This window comes from Lactuca virosa, chromosome 6 (assembly GCF_052849685.1).
Source record: "Lactuca virosa cultivar CGN04683 chromosome 6, Lactuca_virosa_CGN04683_v6, whole genome shotgun sequence".
Classification (NCBI taxonomy): domain Eukaryota; kingdom Viridiplantae; phylum Streptophyta; class Magnoliopsida; order Asterales; family Asteraceae; genus Lactuca; species Lactuca virosa.
The window spans coordinates 76,449,214-76,464,455 of record NC_136431.1 but is presented as its reverse complement, the minus strand read 5'-3'; the positions used below and the strand labels follow the sequence as shown (position 1 = coordinate 76,464,455).

At 37.1% G+C, this 15,242-nt stretch overlaps 3 protein-coding genes across 3 annotated transcripts; all 3 read right to left on the bottom strand.

Moving 5' to 3' along the window:
- Positions 1–273: 273 nt before the first annotated feature.
- On the bottom strand, positions 274–1,995 carry LOC145121660 (uncharacterized). Its single transcript, XM_079057375.1, has 3 exons — positions 1,429–1,995; positions 938–1,083; positions 274–865 (listed from the first exon to the last, which is right to left on the bottom strand). The coding sequence occupies exons 1-3, from the start codon at positions 1,993–1,995 to the stop codon at positions 274–276; spliced, it is 1,305 nt and encodes a 434-aa protein (XP_078913501.1).
- Positions 1,996–3,485: 1,490 nt separating this feature from the next.
- Positions 3,486–4,043, bottom strand: LOC145121659 (uncharacterized). The gene is made up of 2 exons (XM_079057374.1): positions 3,851–4,043; positions 3,486–3,793 (listed from the first exon to the last, which is right to left on the bottom strand). The coding sequence occupies exons 1-2, from the start codon at positions 4,041–4,043 to the stop codon at positions 3,486–3,488; spliced, it is 501 nt and encodes a 166-aa protein (XP_078913500.1).
- A 7,900-nt stretch (positions 4,044–11,943) lies between these two features.
- On the bottom strand, positions 11,944–14,073 carry LOC145121657 (uncharacterized). The gene has a single exon (XM_079057373.1). The coding sequence runs from the start codon at positions 14,071–14,073 to the stop codon at positions 11,944–11,946; it is 2,130 nt and encodes a 709-aa protein (XP_078913499.1).
- Between the last annotated feature and the right edge of the window lie 1,169 nt (positions 14,074–15,242).

The window sequence follows — 15,242 nt, the reverse complement described above, 5'->3', positions numbered from 1 at the left end:
AAAAAATATAACCGTGCTTTTAAGAGCCTCGCCCATGCGTTTTGTTATGAGGTCCTGCGTTTTCTTTCTGTGAACATAAAAAAATCACGGTTTTTTTTTTTACAAATTACTCTCGACCCTTGGATAAGAATATGAAACCTTCAAAAAGACGCAAAAACATTGCAACACGGATGAAATAAATCAAAATAAAGAAAATAGAAAGAAATACTCCCGATTTGCCTCTCGGTTAGTTGCCCTTGTTTCAAGTCTTTGGCTCAACTTTGCCCTTTAGATTCACTCCATGTAGTCCGGGCATTCCAAGCTATCAACCTCCATGTCTCTCTCTTGGAAACCTTCATAAAAGACTTTTAACCTGTGGCCATTAACTTTAAACACTTTTCCAGTTTTGTTACTCTTAATTTCAACTGCGCCATGATCAAATACATTAGTAACAATGAACGGTCCCACCCACCGGGACCGCAACTTACCGGAAAACCATTTAAGTCGAGAGTCATAGAGTAATACTTTGTGACCAATATCAAAGGTCTTACGGGAGAGGTACTTATCATGGAATGCTTTGGTCTTGTCTTTGTAGATGCGTGAACTCTCGAATGCTTCATTTCTTATCTCCTCCAACTCTTGAATCTCTAACTTTCGGTGAACACCCGCTTCATCAATCTTCATGTTTAGCTTTTTGACAGCCCAAAAAGCTTTGTGCTTTAGTTCAATAGGAAGATGACTGGATTTGCCAAACACAAGTCTATAAGGTGACATCCCAATTGGAGTTTTATATGCAGTTCGGTATGCCCAAAGAGCATCTTCTAATCTCAAACTCCAATCTTTGCGGTTTGTGTTCACTGTTTTCTCAAGTATGGACTTGATTTCTCTGTTTGACACTTCAGCTTGTCCATTTGTTTGTGGGTGATAAGTTATGGACAGTCGATGTTAGACTCCATACTTCTTGAGAACTGATCCAAGAGTTTTGTTGTAAAAGTGTGTGCCTTTATCACTGATCAAGGCTTTTGGAGTTCCAAACCTACATAAGATGTTAGACTTGACAAAATCTACAACAACTTTAGCATCATTAGTTCTTCTTGCCTTTGCCTATACCCATTTGAAAACATAATCAACAACCAAAAGGATGTATAAGTTCCCAAAGGATGAAGGAAAAGGACCCATAAAAGCAATACCCCATATATCAAATATTTCACAAACCAAAATGGGGGTCAAAGGAATTTCATTTCGGGAACTCAAAGAACCAGTCATTTGACATCTCTCACAACTTTTACAAAAAGTGTAAGAGTCATGAAAGAGTCAAGGCCAATAAAATCCGCAGTCTAAAATTTTCCTGGCAGTTCTTTGAGGACTAAAATGCCCTCCACAAGCATAACTATGACAAAATTTGAGGATAGATTGTACCTCATGTTCTTCAACACATCTTCTTATTACCTGATCTGCACAATGTTTCCAAGGGTACGGCTCATCCCAAATGTACCTTTTCGCATCTTTCTTGATCTTATCTCTCTGTGACCTCGTGAGATCGGGTGGGAACTTTCCCGTGACCATGAAGTTGCATATATCCGCATACCAAGGTGGTATTTGGGTAGCAAACAAGTGCTCGTCTGGGAATGTGTCATGGATGGGAGTCATATCTTCGGGTTGAACTATTCGACTCAAATGATCGGCAACTAGGTTCTCTTTCCCGCTCTTATCTTTGATCTCAATATCGAACTCTTGCAGAAGCAGCATCCACAGTATTAACCTCGGCTTCGAATATTTCTTGGTAAGTAAATGCTTTATGGTTGCATGGTCCGAATATATGATCACTTTAGTTCCAAGGAGGTATTGCTGGAACTTCTCTAGTGAAAAAACAATAGCAAGCAACTCTTTTTCTGTTGTGGTGTAGTTGCTCTGTGCACTATCAAGGGTCTTTGATGCATAGTAGATGACATGATGTGCTCGATCCACCTTTTGACCCAATACTACCCCTACAGCCGTGTTGCTCGTGTCACACATGATCTCAAACGGGAGATCCCAATTAGGTGGTTGGATGATTGGAGCGGAGGTGAGTAAATCCTTCAAGCGATCAAAAGCATCCTTGCATGGCTGAGTGAACTCAACTCAGCATCTTTTTGGAGTAGTTGACACATCGGCACCGTGATCTTTGAAAAATATTTGAAGAACCGCCGATAGAAACCTGCATGGCCAAGAAACGAACGAACTTCCCGAACATTTGTCGGGTAAGGAAGACTCTTGATAACATCTATCTTGGCTTTGTCAACTTCCAAGCCTTTTTGGGACACAATATGACCTAAAATCAATCCCTTGTCCACCATGAAATGGAAATTTTCATAGTTAAGCACAAGATCTGTGCCAATGCACCTTTGCAGAATTTTTGTTAGATTGCTCAAACATTCATCAAAGGAGTTTCCATAAACTGTGAAATCATCCATGAAAACTTCAATGATGTTTTCAACATATTCAGAAAAAATGCTCACCATGCATCTCTGAAATGTTGCGGGTACATTGCATTGACCAAAAGGCATATGCCTATAAGCAAATGTGCCAAAGGGACAAGTGAAGGTGGTTTTCTCTTGGTCTTCCGGGGCTATCGGAATTTAATGAAAACCCGAGAAACCATCCAAGCAAGAATAATGAGATTTACCCGCCAATCTTTCTAACATTTGGTCAATAAATGGCAAGGGAAAATGGTCTTTTCTCGTTGAGGCATTCAAATTTCTATAGTCAATGCAAACCCTCCACCCGTTTTGCACACGGGTCGGTACCACATCTCCCTCGGAATTCTTGACAACTGTGACCCCTGCTTTTTTCGGGACTACCTGAACAGGGCTCACCCATTTACTATCTGAGATATGGTAGATCATACCTGCATCCAAAAGTTTCATGATTTCTTTCTTTACCACCTCCATCATGGGTGGATTCAATCTTCTCTGTGCCTCTCGAGTTGGTTTGAAGTCTTCCTCCATGAGAATCTTATGCACACACAAGGAAGGGCTCAACGCTTTTATGTCAGCAATTGTCCACCCAATAGCTTTCTTATACTTTTTCAGCAAAGTCACCAACTCAACTTCTTCTGCAATGGACAGATTATTAGAGATAATGACAGGCAAAGTCTTCTCTTCTCCAAGGTATGCATACTTCAAATGATCTAGAAGAGTCTTCAATTCTAACTTAGCTGCCTGCACAATAGAATGAAGAAGTTTTGTGTTAGAAATGGGCAACTTCACATTGCTATTATCATACCTCATTTTCTTCCTTTCTTCCATGAACTCCACAATTTCCAACAACTCTTCATCTAACTTGAAATTTCCTGCAATCTCCTTTACTGAATTGTTATCAAAATTCCTGCTAAAAACTAACTCCAACAAATCATGGTTAGTCAACTCAAAACACTTTTCAGTCAAAGGTTGGATCATATCAACATAATTTATGCAGTGAACATCACTTGGGTACCTCATTGCTTCATAGATATTGAAGTTGATGACCTACCCATCGAATTCCATGGACAATGTACCATTGTATACATCAATTTTTGTTCTTGCTGTTTTTAAGAATGGTCTACCTAAAAGTATGGAACTTGAGGTTGGGTGGTCATAATCTCTCATATCAAGCACATAAAAATCTGCAGGAAAGACAAGTTCATTAACTTGCACTAGAACATCCTCTAATACACCTTTTGGGTGTACTATAGAACGATCTGCAAGTTGGATAATCACCCCGGTTTTTGTTAAAGTGCTTATGCCAATAGATTTATAAACAGAATATGGTAAAACATTAATTGAAGCTCCTAAATCTAGCATAGCACGGGGGACATAAAGGTTTCCCAATTTTCAAGGAACGGTGAAAACACCCGGATCCTTGCAATTTGGGGGCATTCTTTTCTGCAAAACTGCAGAAACATTTTCACTTACTTTCACTGTCTCATTACCTCGCAGCTTCTTTTTAGATGTGCAAAGTTCCTTAAGGAACTTAGCATATCTAGGTACCTGTTTGATCGTGTCTAAGAGAGGGATGTTGACTTCAACTTTCCGGAACATTGCCATGATTTCACTATCTTCTCTCTCCTTTTTGTTGCTACTCAATCTTGATGGAAAAGGTGGTGGTGTGATCTTTGCTTCTTTCTCTTCCGACTTCTTTTTTCTCCACCATTTTTTCTTTCTTTTCATCCTTTTTTTGTGGTTCTTCTATCACCAACTCCTCTTCTTCTTCTTCGGGCATCTTCAGACCATCATATTTCTTTCCACTCCTAAAGCTAATTGCACAAGCATTGTGCTTTGGGTTCTTTTCAGTTTGAGGAGGTAGCTTTCCTTGATTCTCCATTTTGCTCACCGATTGAGCAAGTTGTGCCATTTGGTGCTCAAGATTCTTGATGCTTGCCTTGGTTTCTTGCTGAAAACTTTGAGTGCTAGTGTCAAGGCTTTTGACTATGTCTTCTAAGGACATGCTTGAGGACCCGACTTGTTGAGGAGGAGGTTGTGGTTGCCTCGGTTGGTAATTTTGTTGTGGGAATGGAGGCCTTTGTTGATGTTGAGGAAATGGTGGTCTTTATTGATAACCTCCATGTTGATTACCTCCCCAACCTTGATTGTTGTTCCATCTTTGATCACCCCTTGGTTGCTCAAATCCCATTTGATTTGACCCGGAATACCCTCCTAAAGCATTGTCTTCTGCATAATCCTCATCTTGAAGTTGAGGGCACATGTCGGTTGGGTGCCCCACTTGAGTGCAAATACCACAAGGGCGGGGTGTGGGCTACACACCCTTGTCTTTAGCCAACATCATTACAACTTTCGTAAGCTCGGACAATTGAGCTTCAATTTGAGGAGTTTGGACCTCTTTTACACCTTGGGGTGCATCCGTGTACCATTCTTCATCATGGATTGCATGCTTAGAATCTTCAGCCATATTCTTGATAAAGTTGCGGATTTCGGTTGGAGTCTTATCAGGTAAAGATCCACCACTCGAAGCATTAAGAAGCCTTCTTTCCATTGGGGTCATTCCTTCAATGAAATATTGGAGGAGTTGGTACTCGGTAATTCCATGCTTGGGACAGCGAGCACAAAGCTTTTTGAACCTCTCCCAATATGTATGAAAGGCTTCTCGCTTGTGTTGTTTGATCCCAATTATCTCTCTTCTTAGGGCTGAGGCTTTCATTTCTGGGAAGTATTTGTCTAAGAAGAGGCGTGCAAGATCTACCCATGTGTTGACCGTCCCCGGTGGAAGGTTATAAAGCCAATCTTTTGCTGAGTCTTGCACTGCAAAGGGGAATGCCCTAAGTTTGATTTGGTCCTCCATGACATTGTGTGGTTTCATGCCAACACACACAACATGGAACTCTGTGAGGAACTTGTGGGTATCTTCGTTTTCTAAGCCTCTCAAGGTTGGGAGTAAGTGGATGAGACCGGATTTCAATTCAAGGTTTATGGCTGTCGGATGGGTGATGCAAAGAGGTTGTTGAGTAACCTCTTGCCTCGCCCATTGGCGAAGGGTTTGTTCGGGTGGTGGGTTTGGAGGTGGATTCCCTCCATGGTTATCTCCCATGGTATAAGTAGTGGTTGAAGTTTCTGTGGGTGTAGTGTTTAGGCTATTATGAGTAGGTGAAGAGGGTGGAGTGGTACTTTTGGGTGAAGATGGTTGAGGTGAAGGTGATGGAATTTCTGTTTCGGAAGCGGACACACTTGAGAGGGGTATATCCTCCCAAATGTTAATGACTGGAGGGGTAGATGATGAAGAAGTCCCGGAAACCGGTTGCCTCTTACGAAGCTTGGCTAGCTTCCTTAACCTCTTTGCAGTCTTCTCTATCTCCGAGTCAATTGGCAATGGTGTACCTGTACGAAAAGATCTAGGCATAAACAATTAATAACACCGTGTCCCCAGCAACGATGCCAATTTGTTAGGGGTGTCAAACCCAACAAATAAAGGGGTACAATAGACTCCAAATACACTGCTTTAATGCACTAAAAAGTAGTACAAGGCAAGCAGGGTCGAACAACAAAGACACGGGACAAAAGTCTATACATCTTTGTGCAAGGTACTTTGATCACAAAAGGGGGATTTGTTTGCAAAAGTAAAATAATTAAATAACAATCTACTTTAAAAGCATGAACAAAATGAAATAGATTTGTTAACAAATTATAAAAGTGCTTCCAGTTCTAGTTCTCAATGTTGCTGTTCAACTTGATTATGACTTGATGTAATTCATGATTGCTATTCTAAGTTGGTACTGAAAGATATTAACACATTCTAATACCTCTCGCTTGCCAAACTATCTAACCAAAACACACTCTTTGACTAGACCTAGCTTTACTAATTCAACCTAAACACGCTCTTAGATTGCATTGAAAAACTGCATTAAGTTTTGTACAAGCTTCCCAACAATGTTCATTTCTTCTCATACGCTCGGAAGTGTGAAAACATGTGATATATGTTTTACAATAAGAAAACTTATTGCTTGTTACCAATTATTAACTTTATAGAATGATTAGGTGCCCTAAAAGTTAATTAACTACACAAAAATTCAATTCATGAAAGTGGCCAATCAAACACAAATCAAATTCAAGGATTATAGTTTAAACAAAAACATAATCACTAGAATAGAATCACAAATCAAGCATCAAATCATATGCTTCAAGTCAAGCAATCAACATGTTTTGAACAAGAACTAGAAACTAGGGTTGCTTAGCCACACATGGCTAAGAAAAAATCAAACAAGAATAAAGATGAAATTTAAATGTTTAATGCTTACTAAAATGAAATCAAAAGTGTTTGCAATGATTAGGTCTTCTCAAAAGCTCCAAGAATTCTCCTACAATCGCCCAAGATCGCCCCAAACTACTCCCAAAACCGTTCTTCTCTTCAAATGACGTCTTCTCCTATTTTAATTAAAGTTTCGTGACTTGCCATAAGGCCATGCGATTTTAGCATGGCCATGCCTTTTGCCCATGCATTTTTGGCATGGCCATTTGTCTTGACCATGTGTTTTTGGCATGACCCATGCTTTTTGCTAAAAATCAAACAAGTCTTCACTGTTGGCTCCATCTTCAGTCTAGCTTCACCACGAGTCAGGTTGCTCAAATATAATATGATAAAGGACATACACGACCCGTGTCGGTGTGACATGAGCCGTGCTTCAAACGTAGTCCTTTGCTATGATGATAATGCACAATGACTCGGGTTCCGTCTTCTTGTTCTCTTCATTGCATGACCGGTTCATCTTCTCTTAATGCTCCAAAGCTCCATGCTCCAAGTTTCATGCTCCATACATCCAAGCTCCATGCTCCATAATGCCTGCGAAATAAATCAAAAATAGTGAAGTACCAGACATTCTTGATAAAGTATGCAATTGCCCTAATAATCAACCAAATGCAAGAATTATGAAGTAGAATGCTATGAAAGGACGAAAATAAACATGCAAAATAGGTGCATAAAATGCACCTATCATGTATGGATATGCTGCAAGATATGCTCCTTCAACTGTAATTGAAGCCAGAAGATAGAAGAAGTCATGCAGAGCAACTGTTACATATCTTGTAACAAATCGATCACATTGTTTCTACACAAGTAACAAAGATCCATATTTCCAAAATAGTTTGTGTTTTATGTTTGTTGTTATTTGGATTAGGAAGATTTTTTTAGTTTGACACGTGTTAATAAAATAACAATTAAATGTGATTTATTTGAATATTAGTACAATTATTTCATGAAATGGACTGTTTTGTAATATAAGTATTTTATTTTGCATTATGAGACTTTTAAATGTGTTATTTAATTTGAAATTTAGTAAATCTATCATAAAAATATTTTTTTTAAGACCTTTAAAATTATGACACGCAAAAATGTGTGTCATCTTTCTTTATGACACAGGCTTTAATGATACGCAGTGCGAGTCGTAAAAGCACGTCGTAAGGTTACGACACACAAATGCATGTCGTGTTCTTTATGAGACGGCCTTCCTTGACACGCATTGCATGTCGTAAGCGCGCGTCGTAAATGCGTGTCGTAAATAGACGACGCACAAAAGTGTGTCGTCTTCCTTTATGACAGGGCCTTCCTTGACACGCATTTGCGAGTCGTCTAAGCGTTTTACGACACGCATTGCGCGTCGTAAAAGGCTGTTTTTCTAGTAGTGTTTGTTGACTAATTTCTTGGTTAAGTAATGGACCCTCAAATTAGTAAGCAACAAATTGTTTCTATGTTTGTTTTTATTTCATTTAAACCATGGAAATGTTTCCTCCATAATGATAATGTAAGCCTTTGATTATCTTTTGGACTTGGTGACTCTTAAAACTTAATGCTAATTAATTTTCACAAGATTATATGCTTCATTGGATTTGTGACTTTAATTAAGGAAATACGTTTGGAGCTCCGCTAACCTATTTAATAACAAAGAAGAGTTGAGGTAATTTGTGCTTATGAATTGCTATAGCCAAGTTAAATTAAATCACAAGTGTTGTTCCATTTAGTCTAATGATAAGTCAACTAAGATATTCATGTGGTGTATTCCAAAATCAACCAACTTTTCTTCATTGATTTTAAATCAAATCATCTACTTGTTTATTTGTCATCTCTATATTCTAGTATAGTTTAAATTCTCTCAAACAATCAAAAAGATTTGAAACCCCCCCCCCCCCCCCATTTTACTTTTATTTTTGTTGTACAAGTGATTTTCATAGAGGTATAAATTGAACCAATCTCTGTGGATATGATCCCTTTACCACTATACACAATTTTTGTGTACTAGATTTAGGGTTATTTATTTTGTTAGCTTCGACAACCACCACCTCCATAGGTTTTTCATGAGCACACTACACATGTTGGTGTGATATTTGGTTTTTTAGTGGGAGTTTAATGGTGTTTTATGTTTTGTTTAAGAACAATTATGTTTTTATGTACAAAATTGAGAATTTGGTTAATTATATTATTATTTGCACTTATTTCAAATTTGATCTTACTTCAAGCTAAAGAGGAACTCCATGGAAATCTATTTTCATTTTAAAACCACACATTATTTTTAATCTATGTCGTTAGTTATATATGTATATGTGACCATTGATGGGTTTATTTACATAAATTGTAACAAAGACCGCTTTGATCCTATACAATAATGATTAATGGACAAGATTGTTTAAGGGTATCAATATCTTGATAACATACATCAAATCGCTTATATAGTTACATGTACATTTATATATTCATGGTCCAGTGAGAGATTGTTAGAAAATAATGGGACCATTGTATAAATGAGCATATATATTGTTATCATTTAAGCTTAGAAATATAATGACAAGTGTATAAGATTATTGATGGACCGATATTCACTTACCATTTGTAGCTTGAGTTCCCAACTTGACTTAAGATTTTCAAAATCTCTTCCATCTCTCACATTAGAGTTTATCTCCATCTATGAATACATGTGATGAGGAACAAATCGACACACGAAATTACTCATACAAATTCATTTTCTGAGTGTTGAGGGTTCTTCGAAGTTGTCTTGAGATCAACTGAAAAACCAAACCTAGTTCTTTAGATCCGAAGATTATAATGAAATCATGTATGAATCCTTCATTTTTGTTTAAGTTTTCTATTAATTAGATTCGAGATTAAAATCTAAAGTTTCCGCATTTATATTTTGGTTATATAAAATAACCAACAATGAAGCCTCCATAAAGTGATTGCCCTACCAGGGTTTGACACCATTAGAGAGGAAGGGTGCATCGATGTTTGTTCTTTGGCGAGAGAGGTGGTTGAATCTGTTATCTAAAATAATCGATTTGATGTATTGATTCAAACAGTTTAAGAGTAGGTTAATTCGATCAAACCAAATGGTATCGATACACAAGAATGTTGAAGATTGGTGAATGGGAAGTTTGTGACATTGGAGGTAACAATTATCTCTATGGAAATTACGAACGACTGTGGCAGAGAAGGTCCTAACAATAGAGGAACTGAGGAATATGATAGGCATAGACAATGCTTTCACATTAGAGGCATAGATAATAACTCTAAGGATATTTTGGTTTAAACTTGTTGAACTTGTTCCGGAGACAGCACTAAAATTTAGTAATTTAGTCACATTCTACTTAGTTTTCCCACTACGTCTTTTTTTTTTTTTTTTTTTCAAACGATGTAAATGGATTTGCTTTGTGCTGTACCATTCAGTCTTCCATGCCAAACAATATGCATAAATTAAATAGATTATTGGTTATATTAAAATAGAGGTCGGTAAAACCCCTTGAGACACTCAAATTATAATAAGTTTTTTAAATGGGTAATTACTAATAGTATAAAGCTAAAAAAATATTAGTTAAGATATTCTACATATTAAAATTTAATTAGCTTTGTCAATTGTCAATGCGTGGGGTGGGGGATACACGAAGGAATAGCAGCGGACAGAAGGGAAGAAAAAGAAACAGTGAGTTAGTTTTTTTTTTTTTTTTTGGTCGTGACTCGTGAGGATTGAGGAGGAGGCTCCCTCTGACTTTTTTTTCTTTCTTCTAATTGCCAAACACTTTCAAGCATTGACGATTGAGGTATTTTGTCCAATTCATTTTTTATTTGGGGCTTTGGACTACAAATACAATTAATAGACAATAGTGGATTAAAACATTGAGCTCCTATGTGGTTAATTATAAGTTGTAAACTTCTAATTATATTTTTGGGCTTGGTAATTTCCGATATAGTGACAAATTTTTTTTACGTAGTTGCATAATTTTTTTTACGTAATGGCACAACAGATAAAAAAATTTTTAAAAAAATCGAATTTTTTTCCACTATATACACGAAAGATAGGTGTTGTCGGTGCTACACCAAAACCGCCCCTGTATTATGTATAACCAAATTGTATAATGTAAAATAAGCAATTTATTTTATATGAAAACTAGGTGTGAAACTTATGTCCTACAATGGTTGATTAAAAAAAGTTATATATAAAAGTTTAAACATTACACATTTTTTAAAAGTAAAAATTACAAAATAAATAATTCAATGAACACGGTTGCCAAAATTATTCATATGAGGTACAACATAAACGTTACTTGGGAAGTATCCACTAATTTGACCTTAAGTTTATGTTTTAAATTCGGAAGGAAGAAAATCATTTTTGAAAAGATTTGTCATTTATTGTTATATTTATTTTACTTAATACATTAAATATATATAAATATTAGTATTATGTGATATTTTAATTTATAAAAAGTGAAAAACATAAGAAAATGACATTTGAAATATTAATTATTTTAAAATTGCAAAAAAAATAGCATGTGTCAAATTAAATAATGAAAAGTTAACATTTAAAAAAAAAAAAAAAGTTATTACAACAGACGAGACAAAAAAAATGCTATAAAGCAGCAAAATCAATATAAATATTTTCTTTTTCAAAAATAAACAAAAAACATTGCTTTCCAAACTCCCCATCTGAGGTAAATTTATAACTTCGCTTTGATTTCTCGTATCCGATTTTGGCTTATTCCAGTATTTAGTCGGATGCAGGTGAGAGTTCTGAGGCTGCTACACCTCAGATTAATTATGTGACTTTTAGTGGAGTCGGTGTAGATTCTAGTCTGGGTTCGAAGAGTTTGGTGTATGTATCGATGATGATGGTAGGCCTTACCCCTTTCGATCTAATGCATTTATGAAATCCTTTCGCATTCCAAATCTGGCTACTATCATGTTATCGATAGGGTTTAGTTTCCTTCATAGCTGCCCTCATGAATTGCTTCTACTCTGTATCCTTAATTTACTCAAACTCTCTCTTGGGTCTGTTTTCTTTTAGCAAATCACGAGGAATGCTAATGATGTAGACTTGCAGCTACTTCTAAATTTTGAACATCCAACAATTATATTCATAAAACAAGTACTGAAAGGAATAAAAACAAAGATCGCTTTATCTTCTGCAAAATGAAAAGATCGATATTACAGAAATCCTTAATTAACTGACTTGGTCACTCAAAAAACAGAAATGATTTTTAAGGAATGCGAATCCATTAAGTAAGCACGCCACTTCTCAATAGATGCCAACTCGGCTGAACTCAAACTTGGAAGTTCACGTTCTTGAAGGGTGTTGATTATCTGTGTAGTCTCACCGAGAAGCTGAGCTGCAGCTTGGATACTAGCCTCCCTTTTTTCTATGGCACTTGTGTGGCATTTCATTAATATGACGTGGGGTAAGTTGGTGAGACATGCAGACAATATATCAGCAATCATCAATGATAACTGCACAAATAGCTCTTCTTGGCTAAGCTGGTCAATGTTGGAGTGGTAGGAAAGTAGGATTGTTTCGGTGATACGATACATTGAATTGGCAGAAATGCACTTGCATTTGGAATTATCATCTGGAACTCCATTACTTGTACCTTTCATCTCAATAACCATGTTTTTAGCTGTATCCCTTAGCCATTGAAGAATCTGTCCTGCTTTCTTCACTTGAGGATCATGGTTTTGCAGCTTGTTTCCTAACCATTTGTGGTAGATATCAACTTCTAGCCACAATTTTTTAGCCGCCTTTTGAATGCATACATGGTCATCAGAAGCATTGAGGCTTTCTTCCACAAATGTGACATATACAAGACCTTCCCTAACACCCGTAATCAGCAAGCAGTCGAGTAGGTTCTTTTGGATGTTAGGAAGAGACATGGCGATGGTTGTCAGAGTTACCAATGCCAAGCTCCAACAATTGAGATATTCTTTTGAAAGTAAAGGCGGAACATGCTGGCTGTCAAACTTTTCAACTCCTTCAAAACCGCTAGATTCTGCAAGAAGCTTCATAAGATTGTTGGGTTGTTGTTTTTCAGCCTTTCGGATCAGGCGATTCACAGATTTTGAAATGCTTTTTAACGTTCTCTCAGCAAAGTCAATGTCATCTTCAAGTTGCAAAACATACCGTCTTAAATCTTTATCTTTTCCTAGTTGCGCAGGATTTTGTCCCGGCATGATGCTTGAGGCGCTAAACATGGCCTTTAACCACTTCCAACAACGGAGACAATACACGACACATATCACAAAGAAAATTGGAATCGTTGTTATGATCTTGCATGCTACCACGACTGTCTTCTGAAATCCTATAAAAGTGCTGAGACTTAGGATTTTTAAATTCTGGATAACAATCTTGCAGTTGCGGCTACTGGATAGGAATGTTATGTTACTCTGTTTCCAATCATATAATTTCTGAGTCCAGTAGCTCTCTACTTTACAGACGTTGACTTGCTTCCAAATCCATTTTACTGACAACTTAAATCTTAAGGCTGCAAAACATCTGGCCACTGGGGCAATTGTACCCAGTATCACTCCGATAAATTGTATCATGAAAATCACTGGCATCGACCACCTATAATCCGAATTATATTTATGCTCTGCTATTTTTTTAAAATTAACAATCACAAACGAAGTATGTAAGCCACTGCTTAAAGCACATATTACCCCAGCAGCAGAGGTTGTAGCAAAGCAAGCTGTCATAAATTGAGGGCTTCCTGTTTCCGCCATGACCCAGTAGTTGCTCACATGCTGCTTCAGCTTCTCAACAGTTAATAATCTTCCTGGTTGTTGAAGCTCTTGATCCATTAAAGTTGTTTGATGAGACGCTTGGTATTTTGTTTCTAGAATCTGTTTGGACTTTAGAATTGCTAAAGATGAACACACATATATTATCAGCATCATGAGTAAAGTAACTACAGAAATGAGGGCAGAAGAACCACTTGGATGGAAATTTACGTATGCATAACCAGAAGTCTCAGGGAACACATAATCGTCTTCATAATAGTCGAGAATTCCTGTGTGTATTTGAATGCAAACATTACCAACCAAGGTGATTACCAAAACAACCAACGCTATGATGTTTGCAACAAGTTCCTTGCTATTCATGGTTGCTAGAGAAGGCAATAAATTAGCCATCATGGTGCACATAAAGCACATACTTCCAAACTTTGCTGTTATGTCCACACTTGCTGGCATTAAATTAGTTAGATCCATGGGTAACTTTATTGCAACAGCTATCACAGTGAGAGAGGCAGCATTCAGGGTAAAGTATTTACACGGAAACCAGAGCTTTCTGTTTCGCAAACCATGTAATAAATCAGCCATCATTGCAAAGATGCATAACAGAGATGCAAACGCTATATACATCCCAATCCATGGCATAGGTTTGCTGTACAGGTTTTGGTTATCTAACTTGTATACCAACTTCCTCCAATGAAATAGGTATACTGTTGCCGTATAGTTGCAAGACACCTTAAGTAGCTCGAATTGTTCATCAGTATTTTGTAGCTGGAATTGGTGATATTTATTTAGTAGGTTGGAATCCATGATTATGTTCTTTCAAGGGAAAGGAACTGTACTTGGTTTTCTCTATGGCACTTGTATGGTATGCAAATACGGTGTAATTAAGGAAACTCAGAAAGCAGGGTTTGTCTTGCGAAAGACTTACAAATGAAGCTATGTTTCTTCCTATGGTATGAATATGGCTTTAAATAACGATGAAACTTTCAGGTTTTTGGTCTATCACTTGAATCCATCCATGAAACTTTCATCATAAATACAATGAAATGGTCAAAGAAGTTAAGGATGTGATGGAACACTTGAATGATATGGAAGAAACTACCAATGACTTTCTCTAAAGCATGCAGGCCACATATCTCTTCACTCTTCAGTGGACTTTGAGGGTAGTGCGGGATAACTTCTTATTACTTTGAACACAAAATTTAAAATACTACATATATGGTACATCCAAATTTATTTGTATTTCTAGACCCACTAGCTTGAACGGTGCCCTTGTAATTGTATCGTGACTCGGTCTTGATATGAGTGTGGGTTCATGTTCTTTTTGGGTTATAAAAACAAAGAACTTTACATAGAACGTAAGCAAGTTACGCCATTTTAGAAAAACACATACTATGAAAGAAATATATATAATGTACTTTTTAATAATTCCTCTAGGCATAAAACGAGAAGGATTTATATGTGACAAGTTGAAAACAAGGCCCTAAACAATGTATACTGACTCGCCGAGTAGACGCTGGGTGGAGAAACCCTAAATTCTCGGGTTTGGAACCTATTTAAAGACACTTATAGCTTCATTTGCGGCTCACCAGCCATCCTACAACCCTGAGAGAAAACCCTAATCGTCATTAGAGCTAGAGAGGGAGAGCAAAGCTAAATTGGTGGTTGTTGGTGCATTCTTTGAAGGAGAAGTCAAGAGTATTGAGGTTGGAGCAAGATGAGACTTTGGAAGAAGAGTTTTCTTGAGGTAAAGA